General features: G+C 41.0%; 1 protein-coding gene across 1 annotated transcript; it reads right to left on the bottom strand.

Annotated features, from left to right (window-relative positions):
• Window positions 1–353: 353 nt before the first annotated feature.
• On the bottom strand, window positions 354–24,213 carry LOC308306028 (protein NLRC3-like; the record flags this gene model as incomplete). The annotated part of the gene is made up of 3 exons (XM_080750928.1): window positions 354–878; window positions 21,855–23,605; window positions 24,144–24,213. The coding sequence occupies 3 exons, from the start codon at window positions 24,211–24,213 to the stop codon at window positions 354–356; spliced, it is 2,346 nt and encodes a 781-aa protein (XP_080607054.1).
• Between the last annotated feature and the right edge of the window lie 1,532 nt (window positions 24,214–25,745).

The raw sequence follows: 25,745 nt of genomic DNA on the forward strand, positions 1-25,745 counted from the left end.
CATAAATATATATACCCTATATACATAAATATATATACACTATATACATAAATATACATACACTATATACATAAATATACATACACTATATACATAAATATACATACACTATATACATAAATATACATACACTATATACATAAATATACATACACTATATACATAAATATACATGAACTATATACATAAATATACATACACTATATACATAAATATACATACACTATATACCGTACATAAATATATACATAAACTATGTTGCTGTCTACTGGAAACCTTGGATGTCCAAAATGCTTCCTGTGTTCAAACACAAATCCATAACAACCATATTGGTTGATGTCAACTCAGAGACATTATCTGTCCTCACAAAGACACACTGAGGAGTAGGAGTAAGAATAGAGCCTAAACCCAGGGTAGAGTGGTTCAGTGAATGTGGACTGAAAGGTGTATATGTGTGTCAGTGAGTCAGAGGACACCTTATAGAAGGACAGAGTTCCAGCAGCATGGTCTACATACACTGCTACTCTGTTGGAGCCAGAGGAACCAATAGGGAGGAAAGTGTTCCTACTATTGTGAGAGACAATGTAATCGCCTTCCCAACAGTACAGACTCCAGGACAGATCATTGTCCCCAAGTCCATTAGGACGCTCTCCTCTCCTGCTGATTCCTCTGTAAGCCACTCCTATCCTAACCCCTCCACTCGTCTCTACCTCCCAGTAACAGCGTCCAGTCAGACCCTCTGTACACAGAACCTGATATAACTTATCATCAAATCTGTCCTGATGATCAGGGTATGACTGAAGCTCCTCCCCCTCTGGCCGAGTCACCTTCCTGTTGCTCTCAGACAGACAGAGTGTTCTGTTCGCTGTGTTTGGATCCAGTGTGAGACGATGGAAGTCTGATGAGAGAACAAGACAGGAAACATTAAAAAAAATATATATTTAAAAAGTATTAAAATATTCACAGAGAGAGAGAGAGAGAGAGAGAGAGAGAGAGAGAGAGAGAGAGAGAGAGAGAGAGAGAGAGAGAGATTGGTTTACAGTAACTGAGTACACAATAAGTTAATGTTGTGTAGTTAAAGTACTAATACGTCAGTATTTGTATTACTGGATACTTGTGACATCCCCTACATATGAACAATGTTTGTCAACTTTTTTTCACTGTGGAAAACTAAATAAAAACTAAACATAGATTTAAGATAATATGACTAAAACTAAGACTAAATGTACTGTCAATTTCGTAAAAATAAATAATAGTATACTAAAATGTTAGGGAGGTACTAGTTTTTAACGGACAGACTGACTGACTGACAGCTTTAGAGATACTGTGTACCGCTTTGCGTCATTTCAGGCCTAAATCTGTAGCAGCAGTGTCCAAAAATGTGTTTTTAAAAAATTGGCCTGATGGTGGCGCTAGAAGAGGGCCATGTGAGAAAAAAACGTGACGTGTGACTTGACAGACGGACGGACAGACAGCTGGTGGAGCTTTTCATAGTAACTTGCGACCTGACGGTCGTAATTAAGTAAACACAGTAATAACACAGTAACAAATAAAAGGCCGGTATTCAGAATTTTACTTGAGTAAAAGTACAAAAGTAATGGAATCAAAGTTTAAATATACCAACAAATTAAAAGCGCTAATGTTATTATTTTTTCTTTCACAAATAACATATCTACAAGCTCACAACACACTGAGATGCAGCGTGTTGTGAGCTTGCAAATCTGCTATTTGTTTGGAAAGGTTTAAGTGGTTCTGTGTGTATTTTATTAATAATTTAAATCTGAAAAGTAACTATCAACTAACCCTGTCAAATAATTGTAGTGGAGTAAAAAGTACAATATGTGCCTCAGAAAGTATGGAGTATAAGTATAGGCTACAAAGTATTGAAGAAATGAAACAACCTGGTAAAGTACAAGTACCTCAATAATACCTGAGGACTGTGAGGAGGCTCTGTCTTAATAAACATTTCTGTTTGTGCATAAAAGCTGGTCTGATCCTCTAAACTGTATGTTTTTAGGTCAAGGTTCATAATAGCATGTTTGTGTTCAGTGCCACTTGCATACTGTACCAATTTGTGCATCACTTAATATGAGCTTGTTCAAAATAGGGCCTAAAAGTCTCCATTTCCAGGCTTATTTGCAGCTTGTTCCAGTCATGGTCTGTAGCCAACTGAAAGGAGGAGTGACCCAGAGACAGTGGCCCTCATTTATCAATGGAGTGTATTTTTATTTTTTTTCGTAGGCCAAGCAGCATTTTGGTTTACACAGCAGTCTTTCACAGTGGGAAAGTGGGATTAACCAACGATACAATCTTTGACAAGGAGGCTATAGCACTGCAGCCGACATGAATGACACAAGTCACTGCCATGAATACTTTGGGATATTAATTTAAACCATACCCGTGCGCGTTCATTTGGTTACAAAAGTTACAAAAATGATTAAGCAATCATAATTCCCCATGGCCATGATCTCACAGGCTCGCCACATTAATGACAGATATCCTGGAAACTAAAGGTCATCTGAATGCAGTGGTTGCAGAATGAATGAGGCTCTAAGCATTGATGGATGAAGGCTGGCTGGTGTTGAGTGATCTCCAGGTGGCATAAATAAATCCACGGCGCCCACGGGGAAGATGGTGCGCTGTGGGCACAGGTGGAGCGTCGGGTTTCATCATTAACTCCAGCATAGTGTACAGTAGCTACTGTATACATTGAGAGACCCCACGGTTATGTTTGGATATTCATTTGAACCCAATATCGGCGACGAGCGCAACGCGTGTTTGAGTGCTTAAACTATAGCAATCATGTACCGATACACACATTTCCCGCACGGGCTGGCCTTCTCCCTAGTGGGCCGTGGACCCCCAAATAAATCATCCACAGCGTGCGCTGGGCTGAGCACAGCCAGGTTTGGACCTTCAGGTTTTATCCTTAATAAAGGACTCACGGCACTGTATAAATTGGAGGCTCACAGTCCACGAAAATGTAAGATTACAGCGGCACCGCGCTGCAATAGACTGTTAGTGTTAAAGCACTTAATGTAGATTGCTGCCATATCAATAGATTTAAATTGCTTGTCATTGTAACTTGGAAATAAAATCAGCGTGCATGTCCATGACGTAGCCGGCTATTATGCTTTTATAAAATGTTATATTTTCACAGGATTATTTATTAGTGTGTTAGATATACATTTTCGAGTGGATACATGTGTCCATTGCCTGTCAGATAGTTAGACAATGCTGCCCCGCATGTCTACAATGGAATAAGAGGTGTAAGATGAATCCTACACCACCTCTGAACTTGACGTGAGATTTGATCCTACCCTACGCCAACGTCAAAGTCACATTGAAATGATAAATGCAGAGACTTGCCTACATTTCAGTGTACGCCAACATTGTGATCTGCACCACGTTGATAAATGAGGGCCAGTGTGTTTGGGGGACATTAAGCAGAATGTGTGGCAGAAGGAGGGTTGAACATTGCAGAAGGTGTGTCAGGTAGAGGGAGTGTTTTGTAAACAAGCATCAGCTGGTGTGAAGGACCAGGCCAAGAGCAGAGAAACCTCCTGCATTCACTGGAAGCTCTACTGAAGAGCTTTCAGGACAGCATCCAGGGAGGGAGGGGCCAACAGAGGATAACACACTGTATACAAATACAGACTGACAGACAGACAGACAGACAGACAGACAGACAGACAGACAGACAGACAGACAGACAGACAGACAGATACTCACATCTTGAGAGGAGTTGAGGATTAGGATTAGAATTCCAGAATTCTCCTCCATGTTTCACTCTGTAGGAAGTAGAACAACAATGCATCAATGTCTGACTGTCTAACACAACATCTCCACTACCTGACACTACAGTGTTTCTGCTACTAGTGAAATGATGGGAATTTGCTAAAATTGTGGGAACTTGCAAAAGAAAAATATGTGTTTTGATTAAAAAAAGGTGATTGAAAAGGTGACACCCTTTTCTTACTAGGCTACTGTAGTATAACTTTATGAACGTGGCAAAGCTCAGTTTACAAGGAGTGCAATGAATGTTGCATCAAGTAGGATTCATTTAAATAGTCATTATTTGAATTTTAACAGAGCAGATAATATAGACATTATGTTGTATTGAGCAAGGGTGCACAGAGTCGGTGCGCACACACACACGCGCGCGCACGCGCGCACGCGCGCACGCACGCACGCACGCACGCACGCACGCACGCACGCACGCACACACACACACACACACACACACACACACACACACACACACACACACACACACACACAGTTTTTTCACAGCAGTTTTGCTTCTGTGTAAACATGAACAACGGGTGAGGTGATGACTTTATAAACTTTATGTGTAAAAATGCAAGGTTAATGAAAACATACAAGCCCATCTTATTTTGCGTAGGTTATCTGAATATTTTACTGCAACAGATTATACACATAAACATGAATCTTCAGCAGGTGTATGACTGTATAAATGGGGTGGGAGGAGGGGATTGTTGGGGCAGACTAGCACAATAGACGTTATGCCATTGGAACATGAAACAAGGGAATCACTGCACTAACCAACATGGACACAGTCCAAGTCTACTCACTGCAGAGACTCCAGTCCAGAGAAGTTCTTCAGTCCAGACACCGGCAACACGTTGAAGTTCAAGTCTAATTCTCTCAAATGAGAAGGATTAGATCTGAGAGCTGAGGCCAGAACTTCACAGCTTCTCTCTGACAACCAGCAGTTCATCAGTCTAAATGAGAAATAAAACACACAATGTTTGATTGTCTGCTATAAAATACATTATTCTGAGAACCTGCTTACAACCACCTATTAAAGGACCTGGTCTGGATGGACTGTCTGGGTTTTAGAGTAGAAAACCAGACAGAGTAACATGAACTAAATAATCTTTACTTAATCTCCCAACAGACAGGAAACAGCAACAGGTTGAAAACAGATGATCCAGCAAAATGACTGAAAACAGAGTTTCTAAATGGTTAGTTCCAATACTTGATTCTGATTGGCTGGTTTCTGATTAAACCAGTGTCTAAATGACACAATAATCCACACCTTGAATCAGTTTATATCAAACCCAGGTGCGTTATTTCTTTCCACAGTGTTGTGAAGCTCAACTAGAGAAGGGAGCGCTTGATTTTCTCTTAAATCCTGCCGTGCGGGGCTTCTAAGCACCACCCACTAGAGTTCTCAAATTCTGCCCGAACCCAACCATAGCCGAACCCGACCGACATTTAGGGTAGGGTAGGGCCTAAAATGTATGCTAATTAGTTGGGCCGGTAGGGCCTCAGGCTCAATGAAAAAAGAAAATGTATTTTTTTTATTTTTTTATTGCTAAATTCTTTCCAAACCCGACCAAACCCGAACCCGACCGACATATAGGCTAGGGTAGGGCCTAAAATGTATGCTAATTAGTCGGGCCGGGTAGGGCCTCGGGCTCAATGAAAAAATAAAATATTAGTTTTTATTATTTTATTACTATTACTATATGATAGACCCGACCATGACACTGGGGCAGTCATTTCTGAAGCCACTACTTTAGACCAGGGCTGAAATTATTATTATTATTATTTTGTTCCTAAAATGTGATAAAGCCACAAAAGCATGTCATAAATAGAATAGATAGAATAGAATATGGCCCCACGCCTTCGGGACGAGTTTGTCACAGTACATTTGCACATACGTGAAATTTATTCTCTGCATTTTACCCATCCTATAACAACTAGGAGCAGTGAGCAGCCATATACGGCGCTCGGGGAGCAATTATGGGTTAAGGTCTTGCTCAGGGACACATTGACACATTGCTGCCTGACCGGGAATCGAACCGGGGACAACCAGGGGAACTGGTTCCCCAGGCAGGCTCCCTAACCACTCAGCTATGGTCACCCATCGGGCTACATTTCACTTAAACGCCAGAGCTTAACTCTGCATGTAAATAAGACTTTTTTTTAATTAATGTGAGAGATCGGGACATAATTCTGTTGGTCCTCCCTAATTTAGTACTTGAATATCTCAAAAGTAGTATTTCAGCATGGCATCATTCTATAAGCCATATCTTCAAAACTGTTGGGTCAATCTCCACAACCAATATATCATTTTGTAGCTATGATTCCCAGCTTTCAAAAAAATGAAAATGAAAAAAGAATTCAATGACTAGCCGTCAGCCGCGCTGGGACACATATACCCGACTCGACCCAAGGTTTTCGGGCCGGGTAGGGCCTAAAATGTATGCCAACTCAGGGGTTGACACTAAGGTCTCAGAGGCACTTGCCCGTCGGGCAAGTACAGGTCATGTTCTACTTGCCCTCAGGTCATGGCCACTTGCCCTCATAATCGCAAAATCGCAACATTTGAATTAACGTTCATTTTAACATATTTGTTACCTTCTACTTACAGTGATGTTGCTAGGTTTACAATATAATGGGTCACGGGACCCACAGGTGGTCATTCAAATAGGTCCCAGAAAAAAAATATGGGTCCCCAATTAAATGTTTTTGAGAGTTGTGAGCTTGTACATCAGCAATTTTCCAAAATTTGCATCTTTCTTGTATTATTTTACAATTTGGCTAGTGTTTGTTTTTATAGTATAGTTTGATTACTTTTGATGCAGCAATGGTCTTTTTTTCTTGTCTTTAAATGTATTAAAAAAGTCCTTAAATTATGACTTGGTTGTCATCTAGGGACCCCCCCAAAATCATTTGGGGACCTCTGGGGGGTCTCGACCCACAGGTTGACTCACTTGACTGAAGTGGAAGGGAGAATGTAGTTTTAGTGGATGAATGAAAGTGGAGCAAAGATATTTGTTTCAAGACAGTTAGAAAGTGTTTATTGCTCTGGTGTTTTCTCTTTACAAACTGTGATTCTCTTCGAATGCTTTATGCTTGTGTCGCAACGTGAATGATCTGAAAACAACGTTGTGCGTCAGAGCGGCTCTTGGCTCGCTCCGATGCCGACGACCGTGTGCGGTTCGCGGCTAGCTTTTCTGCGTGGTTCGCTGCAAAGAGAGGCTGCAAAGAGAGGCGGCCACGGCACGTCGCAACGGTAAAATCTTGCTCTTTCGAAAGACTATCATTTCGTCCGGACGGAGGGTTTTACCAACTCACCCCATGGAGGTTAAGGTTAGAGTTGGGTGTCAAAAAGATGACATATAGAAACAGCGAAGCTATCCCCGTCGCGACAGACACTCTTTGGAGAGAGGATTGATCCTGCAAACGTATTCACATTTAGGTTTTGCGCGAATGAAACCCACTGATTTATACCTAGTTGCAGCTGTGTGCGCGTCGTGTCTTCATCATAATGTGATCTTGTATATTAGCTGTTTTCGACGGAGGCACGGAGCACGCACGTGTTTGCGTGTGTGTGTGTGTGTACTTGGGAGGAGGGATGGACTGAGGGAGAGAGAGAGAGAGAGAGAGAGAGAGAGAGAGAGAGAGAGAGAGAGAGAGAGAGACAGAGCAGCACTCTAGTCCTGTTCAAGTTTCTAAAGACGGATAATCTCATTATGTTACTCAAAATGTGCGCTTGCCCGGTCGGGCAACCTGGTAGCAACCTTCACCTGCCCGACCATTTTATTTGCCTGCCCCGGGCAGTCGGGCAAGCGTTAGCGTCAACCCCTGCAACTAGTAGGGCCGGGTAGGGCCTTGGGCCTGCCCAGTTAGGGCCCAGTTAGGGCCGGGCCTTAATTTTCAGGCCCGTTGAGAACTCTACCGCCCACACACATAGGACGGTAACTGAGTGACTCTGGATGGGGCTTGTAAAAACACCAAGCGCCCCCCTATACCCCATTCTGATTGCAACAGGTGTTTCTGCAGCCTGGCCGGGAACTACTTTCTTGTAGCTGGGAACTACTTTCTTGTAGCTGGGAACTACTTTCTTGTAGCTGGGAACTACTTTCTTGTAGCTGGGAACTACTTTCTTGCAGACCTTGTAGTGAATTATTAGTGAAATAGAACAGTTTTAATTGGTACATGTCTATGATTTTTCATGTTGCCATATTGCAACCGTTTTAGAAAAGCAAGAAGCCACGCGAGGCATGTGGTTACCTGTATTTTATAACGGCTGAGAGGGTTGGAGACACTCGGCTTGGCTTCGTGTCTCACCACGCCTTTCAGACGTTATAAAATACTGGGTAACCACATGCCTCTTGTGGCTTATTGCTTCATTATACACATAAGACCTAACAGGTCAAAGGTCAATTGATGGACAGTTTAAGACAAGTGAAGCTGATAACTGCTGATGTCACAGACACAGGAAGGACATCTGCTGGAGAAAGAGACGATACAGACCAGTGGTGGAATGGAACTAAGTACATTTACTCAACTTCTGTACTTAAGTACAAGTTTAGTTTACTTTATTTACTTTACTTGATTATGTCAACTTTGTATATTTTATACTTCTACTGCACTACATCTATAGAGGCAAATACTGTAATTTTTACTCATTAATTATTTGAAAACTTTAGTAACCATTTACTTCAGATCTGATTTAGATTATTGCAATATACATAAACCAGCTATTTTATCACCTATTATACACTTTTTTTTATTTCGACAAATTTTGAAAACATAAAAAGGGGGCATTCTGCATAATGAGTATTTGGTAATAAAGTGTATTTATTACTTTTACTAGTAACAGAGCTGCATTGTGATATTGCCACTTGGATTATGTTTTACCCTGATACAGACAGACAGTCTTTGAGTGGTTTGAGTGAATTTAGTGAACATGTACACACTGTAGTTACTGTACAGTGGTTCACAGAAAATTGAGTCGCCTCAGGTATCTGTAGGTACCTCTGGACACCCACCGGTCTCTCTGGAGATGGGAGTGTCTAAAAATAGGAGGCCGTCCTTTCAGCTTATCTTCTGCAATACAGTCAAGTGACACTAGATGGCATAGCAGAGCAATTAGTTTAACTATTTTGCTGGGGATTGAAATGAATTGAAATGAACCACAGAAGAGACTACTGTAGATACTAGAGAGTAATTATACTTTAAATGGTGTAAAAATACATTTTGGCATAGGACTTTTTCATTAAATGTTAATTAAATGTCTCATTTGTATTTGTAAGGGTCCATTTAAAACTGGCTATGGGACTAAAACGGATAATTATAAAGTTAACAGTTCACATGACAATGAGCTTATTACCAGCACTTACAGTAATAACAGTTCCACTGTTTCAGAGAGAGCATGTTTCATTATGGAAAAGCTCTGCTGTTCGCTTGTCTGTCTTTGTTTCCTTGTTGGTTTGAAAACATGTGTCTACCCATGTTTTTCTTAGATTAGCCAACTAATTCTACTATTTCTTTGCATTTGATGTAATTGGTGTTGGTGTAATGATGTATTACCTAAGTTCTAAGAATTACTTGAGTTCAATGTTGAGGTATTTGTATTTTACTTTAGTATTTACAAATTCAATTTGGTGGTCATTACTTCACAGTGTCTATATATCATTGATTACTGCACCTCTCAGTTCTCAATTATAAACATTTATAATCATGTAGTCCAGGGGGCGCCTGAGGGATTGAGCATACAGTTATGAGAGCACTGGCCAAACTGCATTCCTGGCACTCAGCCGATATCACACGTCGGCTTTGTCCCTTTCAATGTGAGCAGGGCGTCACCCAGCGTCAAAGCCCGCCTCCACATCCTGGCTGTCTGCAAAGGCTGTATGTCTACTCGTGATGTAGCTCTACTGTAGCCTATACAGTATTCTACCCCCACCTCCAAAATAATAAAAAAAAATCTCAACTGAACTGTGTCATGTTCCCAGCCTATACTGTGTATTTACCCTTCAACTATAAAATATATATTGTTTTTAATGAGACATGCTTTGTAATTAGGCTATGCTCCCAAATCCATATTATTATCGTCTGTTCGCATATTTCAATGAGTCCCGCAAAAGGAGGTTTTTAGCGAGGTGAAGTGAAACACCAACCAAAGTCACCTGGAAGATGAAGGTCGGAACATTTATAGCCTATGGAGCATATTTCTGGACATTATCTACGGGGATGGGCTATTTCTCTATCAAAATAACAACTTTTCTAGTGTTATTTCTTATCCTGGTAAACATCATGGGTCTGTCTGACAGACAGCGTTCCTTGTTCGGCCATGTCAGATATATGCGCTTTCTCTAATTATCCAACAGAAGAGAGAGAGAGAGAGAGAAATGGTCAAGCCTATAATATATTCAATAGAAATATATTTGTTATGCCAAATTACAAAACCAAACCCGAGTGGCCCCGTAATGGTCTTGTCCAGTTCCGTCCCGTTCGGATTCTTTTTTTGTTTGTTTTTTTAGACCTGTGACATTGTCCTGAAATCCGTTTATTTCCGAGGTTCAGAGAGACCCGAGCATTTAGCTTATGATTAGGCTATTAAAAGTCCATGCGTGCCTCTGCCTTTCATGTGGTGAGGTCTACTCAATCTAACATACTGCAGCTGTGTGAACTGATTGACAGGCACTGTCAGAAGTCAGAGCGGTGTAAACTTTATCATGTAATGTAGACTTTATTGTCCAATGCTGCTGGGTGGTTGCCTAGGAATCTAAATCTATAATATTAACATTGAAACAAAAGCCAGGGAGAAAGGAATGCTTTTAAACAAATGTCAAGTTTAGGCTACTGAGTCTGATGTTGATTAGCAAATACATTTGTTTAATTTCGCTGTTTTAATATTTAAATGGTATGATGATGATGAAAGCAACATGCGTGCCTTAAGAGGAGGCTGGACGCACTGGAGAAAAAAAGCGAAATAGCCGATCTGCAAGCTCATAATGGACATGATTTATTTCAGTCTAACAGTGGACTGACACTGGACTGTTTATTCTGTCTGTCTGTCTGTCTGTCTGTCTGTCTGTCTGTCTGTCTGTCTTGTTTTGTCTATAAACCAATAAATGTTTTATAGCCAATATGCTATAGACATTTTTAAAAGGCTTTCATATACTCCTGACATTTTTCAAATGAGGTTTGGGCTAATAGATCACTATGTGTTCAGTTTAGGCTATTTTCTGGGTTTCAATTAGGCCTACAACAACACAAATAATAGCTAATAATAATACATTTTCGGTTAGTCTGACAGACTGCACTGTTATGCAGCAGGGGAGGGGGTGCTATGACATCCAGCAGCCAGCGGCCAGCGGTGGACAGTAACTGAGTAAATGTACTTGAGTACTTTTACTTTTATTTGTACTTCAAGTAGCTTAAAAGCATGTACCGGTATATCCTCTTGAATACGTTTATTTAAAAGCAAGTACTGTTTTACTCTTTTTAAGAAGTCCTCCACTCCATCAGTGTTTCAACTGTAAACCTTTGCTTTGTCCCAAACAGCGTCAAAGCCCTCCCCCACATTCCTGGCTGTCTGTGATGCAGCTATGCTGCTCCCCCTCCAACCGTCCTACTGTATATGTTCCATGTTCTCCCTTATAGACTGTTTTTATTTAATTTTTTGACACTTGCTTTGGCAATGTAAACGTATGTTTTCTCACAAAATGTCATGATTACCGAAAAGTATTGTCACATCTTCTTCTGAGACGTTGACATTTACCAGAAGAGGAGGAATGGAGAAGGATTTCTACAGGCATTAGGCCTACATTTATGACCATGATGGCATTACATTATTATTATTAAACCACAATCAAATGGTTGTCCAGGTGTCTGGGACAACTAATAAATATTTATGAACAACTTTATGAGGCTATTGGAAAAATGTTGCCTACTGCCTTGTTTCCAAATAAAGAACAATTTCAATTGAACATGTGAACAAAAGTTGTGTCTTTTTCGTTTCCTTATATTTAGCTTATTATTATTATGTCACGTTTGTGTTGTTTTGGGACAGTGTGTGAACCAATTATTTTGTAATTGTTTGTGTCACAACGTTCTGTCATTTGATGACTTCTCCGCCTCTCGCTTTCAAAAAAGGTGTTGTGTGTTTGTTCCTGAACAAAAGTGACAATTAGGGAGTAGGGACCCATTACACGCCACATTTACATGATTAAAGGACTACATTGCAAATGATCAATGAAGGGTGTGAAATCAGTTAGCAGCATAATGAGAGAGTCTTCTACCACTTTCTAAGTAAACACAGACTAGGCCTAAAACATTGCCTCCAGTGTTTCAAAAAGCAAGAGTTAAAAAAAACACTCAGACCTCAAAATGAATCAAAATAAATCATGTTTTATTGTAAAAAGGTAGGCATACATAACAAGCAGTGCAGAATGCATACAATTCAATAAAATCATGGTACAAGATTCAAACAGGCAGTGGTGTAAAGTAACTAATTACTAATACTTTTACTCCACTACATCTCAGATCCAAATATTGTACTTTTACTTCGCTACACATTTTGAAAACCTTAGCTTTTACTTGTAATGGAGTAGTTCTATATTGCTGTATTGATACTTTTACTTAAGTATAAAATGTGAGTACTTTTTACAACACTGCAAACAGGTCAGTTTCTACATGCCAGTTGGATTCCCATTGCCTTCAATCACTTTGGGCAACACATTATAAATGTGATTTATGTATTTATTACACTTGGCACGGGGCAGTTTTGTCTTCCAGAACAATAATATCGCCTGGTGTAACTCTTCGCGGTCGCGTGGTTTGGCCTCACAGCGAATGAAATGTTTCATCTGGTGCCAAACACATTCGATTGGGTTCAAGTCGGGAGACCTGCAGGTTGGATGAAAATCAAAACAGTTACAAAAAAGCACTATACTTGAAGACGTGTATGCAAATACACATTAGGTTATCAATATTTAGATATTAATCAATAGTCATTATTACTCACTCTGCTGGTGTTTTCACCCAATTCACGCCTTGTTCTTCAATGAAAATCCTGGAGGCTGCGTGTTTTGGGTCGTTATCTGAATTCAGAGAAATAAGAATGTTAAACATTGAATTCATAGACAAGATTTGAACACATTCCAAACACTCAGTAGACAAAGTTACCTTGAAAAAGACGGTGTGTAGACTGGATCCAATTGTTTCTGAGGTATGGCACCAGCGCCCCTTTTATGATTCCTTCTTGAAAGAATATCTTGTCCATGATCCCGTCAAAAATCACAATCGGCCCGGCTCCTTGGCGACTAATCCCTCCCCAAACGTGCAACTTCGTCGGATGCTTGACAACTTGTTTCAGTGGTTCGTGGCCTTTTTTTCGATAGCAATAAGGTGCATGACGCTGCAATGCTATCGTGCTTTCATCTGTAGGGAGACAAGACAAGTCATTCAGACATGTAGAAACAACAGAGAGGGAAATAATAATAATAACAATAATCATTATATATATATATATATATATATATATACACAGGATATATCGTTACTGACCTGAAAATATCACATCATTAAATGTCTCTCCACCGTCCTTCCATGCGTGTGCCTGCAACAGGCGTAAATGCTTGTTTTTGTCTCTGGTCAGTGGAACCGTTCTGGAAAAAAACAAATTTGAGTTGAATAATCACAATAGACATAATGTTTCATAGCAATAGCGTTAGATTTTACTGATTGCATTTTCACATTTAGGCTTACTTTGCTCGTCCAAAGTTCCATTCCAAATGGGCCAATGCTTTTCTGACCGTGTTGATCCCAAGCGTTATGCCATGCTGGGAAATCAACTGAAGTCTGACTTTGGGCGCAGACAACTCGTCATTCGTCTTGAGAAGGCCATCTATCAGTTCGACCACCTGCCTGGAGAGTAAAAATAGATTAGAGTATTGTCAGAATAGTTTTCACGTGAAGAAAGGTTATGACAGAGATATATAGACACTGGAAGAAAATATTAGGCTGTACCTGGTAAATTTTGTCGGCACACCACGCTTTTTTTTTGCAGGCTGTTTGTGATAATAGCGTTGAACTTGCCGGTTGCTCAAATGTATGCCTGCAGCATGCAGGTTCTCTTGAATTTTATTCAGGCTATATTTTCCATTATCACGCCAGTTTCTGATTAAGTCACGTGTTTTCAACTCCAGATGCATACTGTACGAATCAAAATGATATGATCCTGTTAGGCATATAGGTATATATTTATACACATCTCATTTTGGAGGAGGCGTGACTCCACAGAAGGCAGCCACGCCCACATTGCCACATTAGGGCTATAAAAAGTCATGGATGGCCACTTAGGTGTCATCTGCTTTCTGCGGTTGACGATGATAAGTTCCAACTTCTACTCTTCTCCACTGCAACCACGAGATTCGACTTCCAGCCAAGCAGTGATGCCACCCCAAGAGACACCGTCGTCATGTTTAGCGCAAAGAAAAAAACTTCAGAGAACTCGGGCGGCCTCTCCAGCTCGAACCACGGTGTCAACAAAAAACAAACCACGTTTTCCGATTAGAAAGAGGGTATGTTTCTTTATTATTTTACAGTGTGTGTGTGTGTGTGTGTGTGTGTGTGTGTGTGTGGGAGGGGGGTCTCTGGATTTGCAGAAAATGTCTTGTTTAATTATAGATGTGAATCTATGTGTTTGTGCCATAATGCACATTCTTAAAGTGTGTGTGTGTGTGTGTGTGTGTGTGTGTGTGTGTGTGTGTGTGTGTGTGTGTGTGTGTGTGTGTGTGTGTGTGTGTGTGTGTGAGATGAATGATAACCGCTTATTTAAGCTACTGAGACTCAATATATAACTTTCTCTCCACGTATAGGTACAGACGGCGGCTTCCCTATTATCAAACGGACCAGGACCCGCAACGAGAAAACCCAAACCAGCCAAAAGAAAGACGGTTAGTTTTACTTCTTCTCCACAACACCTTGGATCCAAATATTGACTTAGGGTGGGGGGGGGGGAGGTAAATAATAGTTTGCCATTTTAATAGCAGCAACTGTAGCTACATTTGTAATTCCGGAGTATTTCTATATTGCATTATTGATCCTTTTTTTGACCATGCAGGTGGCGATTGCACCATCACCAAATGGACCAGATCTGTATGTGCCTCCGTCGAAAAAACGTTCTGTGGAAAAGAGAGCGGTGAGTTGTATAACTTATTTTAATCTTGTGCCCGTGTCTTGGTTTAACTAAAACCCAAAAGAGAAATTAAATGTTTGCCTGGGACCCAAACTAGACATGTTGCTTGTAGATCTGCTATTTCAGTACTTCTTTTCTAATGTATGGGATTTCTTAGATGTTTCCTTCTTACTTATCTATTAATACAATTATAGAAAACGTTTTGAAATAATACATTAAATCTCATCATGGTATTTTCTCATTTACAGGCTTATGTTATGTCCAATGCTGTTGGTGAAATGGACGAGCCAGTTGACCTCTACCAAACCCTTCACAAAGAGTCAGTCGAGCTCGCTGCGGAGTTGAACGAGAAGAATCGAATCTTAACGGAGACGCACGACAGTGTGGTGAAACAACTGAAAGAAGATCACCAGGCAGCTCTCGAAGAACACCAGATGGAATTGCAGGGAGTGAGGCAAAGCATTAGGGACACAGCACGAAACACGCAGATTGCAGAGGAACATGCTGCATTAGATCTGGCACACAGAGAGCGTGACCTGAGAGAGAGAGAGGAGCTGTTGAGGCAGAGAGTGGCTGATATTGATTCAGCGACGACACCAACGCAGTCACTGGTTAACGAAAGCTATTGGAAACTGAAATGGCAAGAAGGTGAAATGGAGAAAAGGTTCATTGAGAGAGAAAGACAGTTGGAAAAACAGATGGAAGAGAGAGGAAGACTGTGGGAAGAGAAGGAGAAACGGTCAGCACAGAGAGAGGCGGCAGTCGAGGAGAGAGAGAGACAGATAGAGCAGAGAGAAGTGTCCCTTGATGCGACTACAGTGTTACCAAAACAGCTGGCAGACATACAACTGTGTCAAATATCGCAACATCAACAAGCCGAAATCAGTCGCTTACTTCAACTGGAAAATGGTAACCGTCCAGCATGCTATGCCGATCTTTGATCTTTGCATATGTATCATTCTTGGGTGAAAAGAGCTAACTGGTACGGCACTGGGGTGAAATCTATACTTCCACAGAACCTGAAAGAATTTATTTTAAACTGTTGCCAAGAAAGGTTCTATTCCGATGTCCCCGAAATGACTGCTGCAGCAAGGCAATCAATTGTTACCAAGATTAACGATGTTCTCCGTAAAAGACGAGATTGGACTAACCGAGTCTGATTGTTTTCGATTCACATAGGCAACATTTGATTGTATGTGCCATGTTAAACTTCGCAAAGATAAGCAGATGAAGGTTAGACAGACTGAAACGTTTTTATTCACAGTAAAACATTGTAATTGTAATTGCATTTGAAGACTGAACTGTATCTGTTGCCTACTGCCTTGTTTCCAAATAAAGAACAAATTCAATTTAACATGTTTGATTTTTTTTTCCCAAGGATACAGTTTAATGCTGAGAGAGAGAGTGACCAAAATGAACCATACCTTGCTTATTATACTGTATAGCTTTTTACTTGCCTTTAATTGGCTTGAACTAAAACATAGATAAGGGGGGGGGGGGTTCTCAAATAATAATTTGATTATCAGGGGGGACCATTACTTTTTTATTTTGGGGAGGGGGGTCATGCTACTTTAATTTGTTGAATTTTGTATTAAAAAATGTTTTCTTTTGTTATTTTTCATACGTGTTTACTCCCATATATTTATCAAGTTCCCCCTGATTAACTTGGTATATTCCGCTTCTGTAAATCTCCCCACAAGAAACGCGCACTATAGGCTAAAATACCCTATAGCCTATAACGTTCTCTACAATAAGTAATTGTAGATGATAGTTATATCTATCAAATATGGTTTTATATAGCAAATCAATGTCGCACTGTAGATCAGCCAACGTTTTTTTTCATAATTAGGACGGTGCTTGCTACAATGTCTTTTATAAAGACAGTTGGAAAATGGTAGAATGACACTGTTCTTAACAAATCACCAATATTGTATGAGGAAAAAAAGGCTGCTGCCGTCTGCATTATATAAGCTTGTTTAGAATGTCGGTCTTCGGGCCGAGCCGGTCTCCAATTGTCAATTATGTATCGGGTTTGGGCTCTGTCCGGGCTGAAATTCTGTCGGGCTGGGTTGGGCCGGGCTCACTTAGGCCCGATTTAAGCTCTACGGGAAGAGGTGACGTTTTATTTGTTTTAATGGCTTCATAATTGACCGAGCCATGATGAACTTAAACCAGAAGAACAAAACGTAATCCTCGCTCGCTCGCTTTCTCTCTCCATCTCTCTGTCGCTCTGTTCCAAATCATGTCCAAATGGAATACCACGGCCCCATAATGAGGAAATGTATTTGGCGTGGGAGAGTGTCGTCAGGGTCCCTGCACTGTTATTATTATTATTATAGGAAAGGTCTCGTTTTGGTTAAGTTGTGTCTTTTTCGTTTCCTTATATTTAGCTTATTATTATTATGTCACGTTTGTGTTATTTTTGGGACAGTGTGTGAACCAATTATTTTGTAATTGTTTGTGAGTAATGACGATTGGCTGGTGACTCTTGAGGTAACTTCTTTATATACAAACCAGGAACTTTCAAATGTAAATGTCACAATAGTCTACTTGTTATCCTGCTGTTCTTATTTCAATATTAATTATTAGTGAAAGTTAGATGAAGTTAGAACTCAACTGCTCTGCTGCTGAGTGAGCAAGCCGATCGAGGCGCGATCGTCTATGGGCGGGATCAGCAAGGCCGTCAGTGATGAAAAAAAGTACTCACATGTTTTCCTTAAGTAAAAGTAGAAATACTCTTTTAGAAATCCCATGTTCAAAATATAAGCCTTAATTGGCTTGAGTAATGACGTTTTGGTATCAAAATGTAGGCTGTATAAAGAAAACGGAGCCTATAGTCTAGTCATTTCACAAATGTAGCCTACCATTTGTAGAAAATACAAATATTTGAGCAGATTAAGCAATATTGTGAGCTTGTATTTTCAAATGGCCTAAATGTAGGGCTGAAGTGGTTGTATGCCTTTATAGCCTAATAATCGAAATTTGCAAAGTATCTAACTGTTTTCAAAAGATTGTAGTGGAATAAAAATAGCCTACTCGAGTAAATGTACTCAGTACACCAATGAAGCCTGCGTGTGCCGTCAATTCAACACGGGCGGACAATAGAACTGGTTCAACATGTTTGGCACAGATACTTGTGTATTGGAAGCAATTAGCTTGTCTAGAGGGTCGCCTATATGGTCAGCTGCTCCCCCTCCAACCGTCCTACTGTATATGTTCCATGTGATGTTCTCCCTTATAGACTGTTTTTATTTAATTTTTTGACACTTGCTTTGGCAATGTAAACGTATGTTTTCTCACAAAATGTCATGATTACCGAAAAGTATTGAAAAACAGTGTGGTAAATAATAGTTTGACATTTTAACTTGACCTTTCACTCTGTAATTAGAAAGGGACCCTTTCACAAAAGCAAAAGCGATTGGTCATGTCAGAGGCTTGGTTCTCAAAAACCTCCTCGCTGTCACATCTTCTTCTGAGACGTTGACATTTACCAGAAGAGGAGGAATGGAGAAGGATTTCTACAGGCATTAGGCCTACATTTATGACCATGATGGCATTACATTATTATTATTAAACCACAATCAAATGTTTGTCCAGGTGTCTGGGACAACTAATACATCTTTATGAACAACTTTATGAGGCTATTGGAAAAATGTTGCCTACTGCCTTGTTTCCAAATAAAGAACAATTTCAATTGAACATGTGAACAAAAGTTGTGTCTTTTTCGTTTCCTTATATTTAGCTTATTATTATTATGTCACGTTTATGTTGTTTTGGGACAGTGTGTGAACCAATTATTTTGTAATTGTTTGTGTCACAACGTTCTGTCATTTGATGACTTCTCCGCCTCTCTCTCTCTCTCTCTCTCTCTCTCTCTCTCTCTCTCTCTCTCTCTCTCTCTCTCTCTCTCTCCCAGCCCTAGAATATATATATACATACAGTATATAGTATCAAAATCAGCTTACAGTTTTTTTTCGATTGCTAAAACACATTTTTTTTAAATTTGGCACAATTTTCACAACCTTTACTTCTGTCCCCAATTGCTTGACTCAATTTGTTACTACTTTAGATTTCCTTATCATATTAGACTCTGACTTTCCTTCTTTACACTCTGATGTAAATTTCACATCACCTTGTTGTCAAAACACAAGACACACTTTTCAGGTTTGCACACACTTCTCACATAAAATCTCATAGCATCAATCCACAACACACAAATATTCAAATCTCTAAACTTTCGGGTCAGGCGAGCAATTCAGAGCCAGGTCCCACTGCTTCAGGCCATGGAGGAGGCTTATGGAGATGTGGGCTTTGAGGCCTGTCAGGGCTTCATGCGGCACTCTAGGCCAGGGGTTTTCAAAGTGGGTGATGGGGCACCCTGGGGTGCCACGACGGCAGTCCAGGGGTGCCGCGAGATCATTTGATAATATTTTGAATTTATTTGGACACTTGAAAAAATATTATTTATTATATAAAGTACAAAGTTATTTTCAGTCAGTTCTAACCAAAATGGCTATTATGTAATGGCTCAACGTTTTCCTCGCAACATAATCACTAAAATATCGTCACTGTCGGGCAGAAAACTTGTATCTCCAAGTTTCAAATGTGTACGGCTTTTGGTAAAGAAAAGCCATGCTACATCATACAAGACTGTCGCACAAAACTATTGAAAACAGCCGATCTACAAGCACACAACGCGTTGTGGGCTTGTTTGGAGTGTTTGGGGGTAAACGTTTAGACCTACAGTCAATAAAATGTTTTGTCTGCATATTTGTGTGCTGTTTTATGTTTGTCTATGAGAGAAGTGGGCATACACTGGGTCATTTTACAAAAAGGGAATTGGTTCATTTACCAGAGTAATTGACATTCATTCAGTGTGTTCCATTTCGACAATTGTGTTTTCAATTTTGCTCTTCAGTGTTCTGTTCATGCTTGGTAGTGTTCAGCCAAAAGCTAGTTGTGTTTATTCAATGAATGCATGTGTGTGTCATGTGAAAATATGGCTGTGTTTACCAAATGAAAACACGAGTTCCATTTTGTGAACATGTTAAGAGATTTGATGGCAAAGAGTTGTTTTGCAAAGGGATCTTCAACGTTTTCAGATCAAGGACCCCTTAGTTGAGAGAGAGATGAAGCAGGGACCCCCACAACCCTTTGTACCTCAACCTCTGTGCTTACTGCTTAGTATGCTCCTTTTTCCCCTCCACACCTAAAGTATTTGCCGAAAATAGCCAATCTGCAAGCTCACAACACTTTGCAGTGTGAGGTGTTGTGAGCTTGTAGATCTGCTATTTTTGAAAAATTGTGAAAATGAGTGCAAGTCTTTGAATATCTTTGACCCGATCTTTGACCCGACTTCTAAATCCTTCCTCTAAAATCGAAATCATGCTGTTCTCAAACCTTTTCATGTGAAGGACCCCCAAAATTACAGGTATTTGGCCACGGACCCCCCATCTAAAAATATGTTATTCCAGGGACCCCCCAGAAGCAAATATTTGAGTTACAAATGTTCGCTTTTAAGTAGATATATTCAAAGACTTGCAAAAAAAAAACATGATTTAAAAAAAATAGCAGATCTACATGTGCTTGTATATTTGCTATTTTTCAATAGTTAAAGCAGTCAATAATCCTAGGCCTAAATGGGTTAAACAAATAATTACAATTTGAGTGCAAAAATAACTTGAAAAGAAACTATTTACAAGCTCACAATGCAGGTAGAGATAACAAGTAACCAACAAGTAATAGACTCGAATAGTCGACTCATATTGAAGAATCGCCACCCCGTGGCTGAACAGCCACACTACACGTTGAAATAAAATATCACATTTCTAGGGGGCGCGGCTAAGAATTTGGAGGCGTGTTTGACAGAGGTACCTCTAGGCACCTCTTGACACCTCTAGGTGTCATTTTAGACTTGGCGACGCTAAATGTTGTAACCCACTGTACCTCCTCATTATCCCAGTCAATGTGTGTTACTATGATATCAACCTTATTCATGCCACAATATTCATATTATAATCACATGATAAATCACTGATGGAAATAATGATTGTAAATGAATCTCACTGTAGAGTCTCCAGTCTACAATGAGGACTTTTCAGTGCAGCACAGAGTAGATCCAGTAGATCCAGGTCCAGGTGGTTGGAACTTAAGTCCAGGTGTCTCAGATGGGATGGATTAGAACTGAGAGCTGAAGACACAACTTCCATGTGTTCCTTCTGGAGGAGACGACCAAAGCCAACAAGTCTGTAATTAGAGGTGGTCAATCAGACCACACACACACACACACACACACACACACACACACACACACACACACACACACACACACACACACACACACACACACACACACACACACACACGTCAAGTCCATTTATTTATAAAGCAGATTTAAAAACAACCAGGTTGACCAAAGTGCTGTACATCATGAGAACGCAGTAAAAACAAATACAATACAAAGCAAAAACAATAGAAACATTTGTAAACATTTAAAACCTTGTAAGTACAGCTATAAAAACAAAACATTTAAGATATAAAACAATGACAGATAAAAGGCAGAGGGAGGGAGGGGTCTAGGGCTCAAATGCTAGGGTGAAGAGGTGTGTTTTAAGTCGGATGGAAGGCTGTTCCAGAAGCTCTGTCACCCTTTTGCCTTAGATTGGCCGTTGTAACTTTGAGTGTGTGTGTGTGTGTGTGTGTGTGTGTGTGTGTGTGTGTGTGTGTGTGTATGTGTGTGTGTGTGTGTGTGCGTGCGTGCGTGCGTGCGTGCGTGCGTATCACTGTTGATTTAACTATCATGTTTAGTTATAGTGTAGTGGTGTGAAGGTACAGTACATTGTTTCTGTTCTAAGTTTTCTATTCACATGACTACTAACCGAGCCTTTCTGCTGTTCCTCACAGCTGGGATGAGTCTGCGTCGGCCATCCTCTGATGTGTTGTATTTGTCCAGGTCCAACTCCTCCAGAACATCCTCTGACATCTGCAGCATGTGGGCCAGAGCTGAACACTGGGTCAGAGACAGTTTTGTCTTTGATCTGTCCCCTGACTTCAGGTACTGTTGGATCTCCTGATGCACTGAGTGGTCGTTCATCTCCATCAAACAGTGGAAGATGTTGATACATCTGTCAGGAGAGGCGTTGACATTCATCTCCTTCAGGTTTTTGATGACTCTCTGGATGCTCTCTGGACTGTCCTGTGTCTGAACCAGTAGACCTCCTAACAGACTCTGGTTGGACGGCAGTGAGAGACCATGAAGGAAGCGGAGAAACAGGTCCAGGTGACCATTCTCACTCTGTATGGCTTTACGGTTGGCTCCGGACAGGAAGTCCTCCAAGGAGTCACTGGGGTAATCATCTCCCCATTTGTCACGTCCCAGGAATGTCTTCAGTACCTCCTTGTTCTTCTGTGTGAAACAGTGGAACAGGTAGACTGCAGCCAGAAACTCCTGGATGATCAGATGAACAAAGCAGTAGACTGCTCTCTGGAAGAGCACGCCCTCTCTTTTGAAGATCTCTGTGCACACTCCTGAGTACAGCGAGGCGTCTTTCACATCCAGACCACACTCTTCCAGGTCTTCTTGGTAGAACATGATGCTGCCTTTCTCCAGATGTTCAAACGCCAGCCTGCCCAGCTTCAGAAGAACTTCCCTTTCCTTCTCCATGAGCTGCTGTTGATTCTCTCTCTCTTTTCTGTTTCTTTTCTTGTTTCTTTTTTCCCCCTGATGAGGCTCATCATACTTCAGCTCCTTCCTCTTTGTCTGGACCAACAGGAAGTGGCAGCACATGGCAGTCAGGGTCGTGGGCAGCTGTCCTGTCTCGTCTGTCTTCACCATGTCCTCCAGAACGGTAGCGCTGATCCAACAGAAGACTGGGATGTGACACATGATGTGGAGGCTCTTTGACGTCTTCATGTGTGAGATGATTCTGCTGGCCAGCTCCTCATCACTGAATCTCTTCCTGAAGTACTCCTCCTTCTGGGGGTCTGTGAACCCTCGTACTTCTGTCACCAGGTCAACATATGCAGGAGGGATCTGATTGGCTGCTGCAGGTCTGGTGGTTATCCAGATGAGAGCCAATGGGAGCAGATTCCCCTCAATGAGGTTTGTCAACAGCCCATCCACTGATGATGTCACTGTGACATCAGAGATGATGTCATTGTTGAAGTTGAAGGACAACCTGCTTTCGTCCAAACCATCAAAGATGAAGCCAACCTTCCAGACAGCGAGCTGCTCTGCTGTGACCTTCTTCAACGTTGGATGGAAAACATGGATCAATGAGAGAAGACTGTGCTGCTCATCTCTGACCAAGTTCAGCTCCCGGAATGAGAAGGGAACCAGGAGAATGACATCTTGATTTTCCAAACCCTTTGCCCAGTCCAGAGCGACCTTACGCACAGAGAAGGTTTTTCCAATGCCAGCGACTCCCTTGGTCAGAACTCTTCTGATTGGTGTCTCTCTGCCAAGGAGGAGGGGCTTAAAGATGTCACAGCAGTTGATTGGTTGGTCATGGAGGGTGTTCTTCTTGGAGAGTATCTCAAGCTGGTAGACCTCATGTTGGTTATTAACCCCTTCACTCTCTCCCACTGTGATGTAGAGCGCTGTGAAGATGCTGCTGAGGGAGGGCACTTCAGTGACGTCTGTCACACGATCCAGACTGTTCAAAGTGATCTTATAAACCTTTAAATCCTCCTGCACACTGACACCTGCTATGAGAAGACAATGAAGACATTTTAAACATTCAGTTGAATTTATGACTTTACATCCTTACAGCTGTGTATGCACTTTATTAATTTAACCACTTAAATCCCAGCATCCGTATTCTGGGGAAAACTTTGACAGAAAATAGAAGATCTACAAACTTACAAGCTGATCTGTAAGCTTGTAGGTCTGCCATTTCAGTGTTGAGTGAAAACAGACAATATACTAGTATAGAGCCCTGAGGGTCTCCACAAAACAACACGTTTAAGAGGTTAATAAAACTAAGAAAAACAGGCAAAAGAAACAACAGTGGATCACTGGTTTCCTACAGAGTTGATACATCTTTAGCATTATTATTTAATTTAAACATGGATACCGATGACTCATTGTGGACGTTTAGTATGACAATGTCTTCTGTCATTTAAAACATTTCAGTTATTAACTGTGTTAATTAATGTACATTGTGTCCAGTCTTACTCTGTCCACTGCTGGTCTGACTGGGTGTCTTCAGTCCAGGTGTGGTCTGACTGGGTGTGCCGATCTGCATTCTACAAACACACATTAATTACATTATTCAGTTAAATTGAGAACATGAAACTATCATTCCTTTATTCACCAGCAAGCACTGCAGGAACATAATAGCTTATCTACAATCTCACACTGCAATGTGTTGTGAGCTTGGAGGTAGGCTATGTCCTTGTCTATATTTGCTGTGTGTGGCTGTATGTGTTAGTTTGGGTAAGATTGGGGTAGGAGTGCTTGTTTTTGTTCACCTGGATGTGGAAGAAGCTCATGTCCCAGTAGTAGAGCATTTGACTGCATTAGTCCCACGCTGGTGAATGCTAACCTGATGAATGCTACTATGCCTAAACCTACCGGTAACCCTAAACCTTACCCCTAAACCTAACCCTAACCCCAAACCTAACCCTAAACCTAACCTCAGTAAAACTATGCCTAAACCTAACCCTAAGCTCAGTAAAACTATGCCTAAACCTAAGCCTAATCCTAACCCTAACCCTAACCTCAGTAAAACTATGCCTAAACCTAACCCTATTCCTAACCTTAACCTCAGTCAAATTATTCCTAGTCCCCCAAAGGAGGCACCGCCTGCTCTACCTAGTGCACAAAAACAAGCGCTCCTGTTCTCAATCTAACTGAATCTCAAACTAACTGTGACATATGCATCTGTGTGCGTTGTGTTGACATCGTTTTGGTGTGTGTGTGTGTGTGTGTGTGTGCGTGTGTGCGTGCGTGCGTGCGTGCGTGCGTGCGTGCGTGCGTGCGTGCGTGCGTGCGTGCGTGCGTGCGTGCGTATGTGTGTGTGTAAAGGCTCAGTGCAGATGTGATGAAATGTTTCCAATAAAGGATGCTGATAGTTAATGTCTTGTGTCCATTATGTTTGTACAGAACCAGACTGGGAACAGAACATGTAAATGACATGTGACACCATGACTGTCCAACATGACATGAGAATAAGTAGAACACAAAGCATACTGTATCTCCACCAGGCCGGGTTGGCTACAGTATCAGTCTTTGACCGATGGTTGAAGACTCATAGGCCAACATATAAAGTGGGCTGGTATAGCGCCACCATGAAAATATAAACATAATGCAGGGATCGGCTTCCTTGGTCTATTGGCAGGGTGCACAATAAATGTGTCTCTTTTCACTTTGTCATGTTATAGTGTTATATATTGTGTAGGAGGATTGACATACTGTGTGTGTGGAGGTCCAGGTTCATCACTGAAGAGAGGACCATGTCCTTTAGAGCGGTCACTCTTCATAGACACACAGCTGGGTGTTGGAGACTCTGCTCTGTGACTTCTGGAATCATACAATGTTTATACATTTATCATGTGAATGAAAAAGTAATTTCATTTGTATGAGAGAGTAGAACTGTTTTGGCTCTTCAATGTTGAAACCACAGGAAAAACTGTAAAAATAGCAATAGAAACAGTAATAAAAAGTCAGACAGACAGATATTCCTATTTATTTCCTGCTCTATATTTGCTGAGTGTGTGTGTGTGTGTGTGTGTGTGTGTGTGTGTGTGTGTGTGTGCGTGCGTGCGTGCGTGCGTG

Source organism: Nannobrachium achirus (genome assembly GCF_963921795.1).
Source record: "Nannobrachium achirus genome assembly, chromosome: 1".
NCBI classification, from domain to species: domain Eukaryota; kingdom Metazoa; phylum Chordata; class Actinopteri; order Myctophiformes; family Myctophidae; genus Nannobrachium; species Nannobrachium achirus.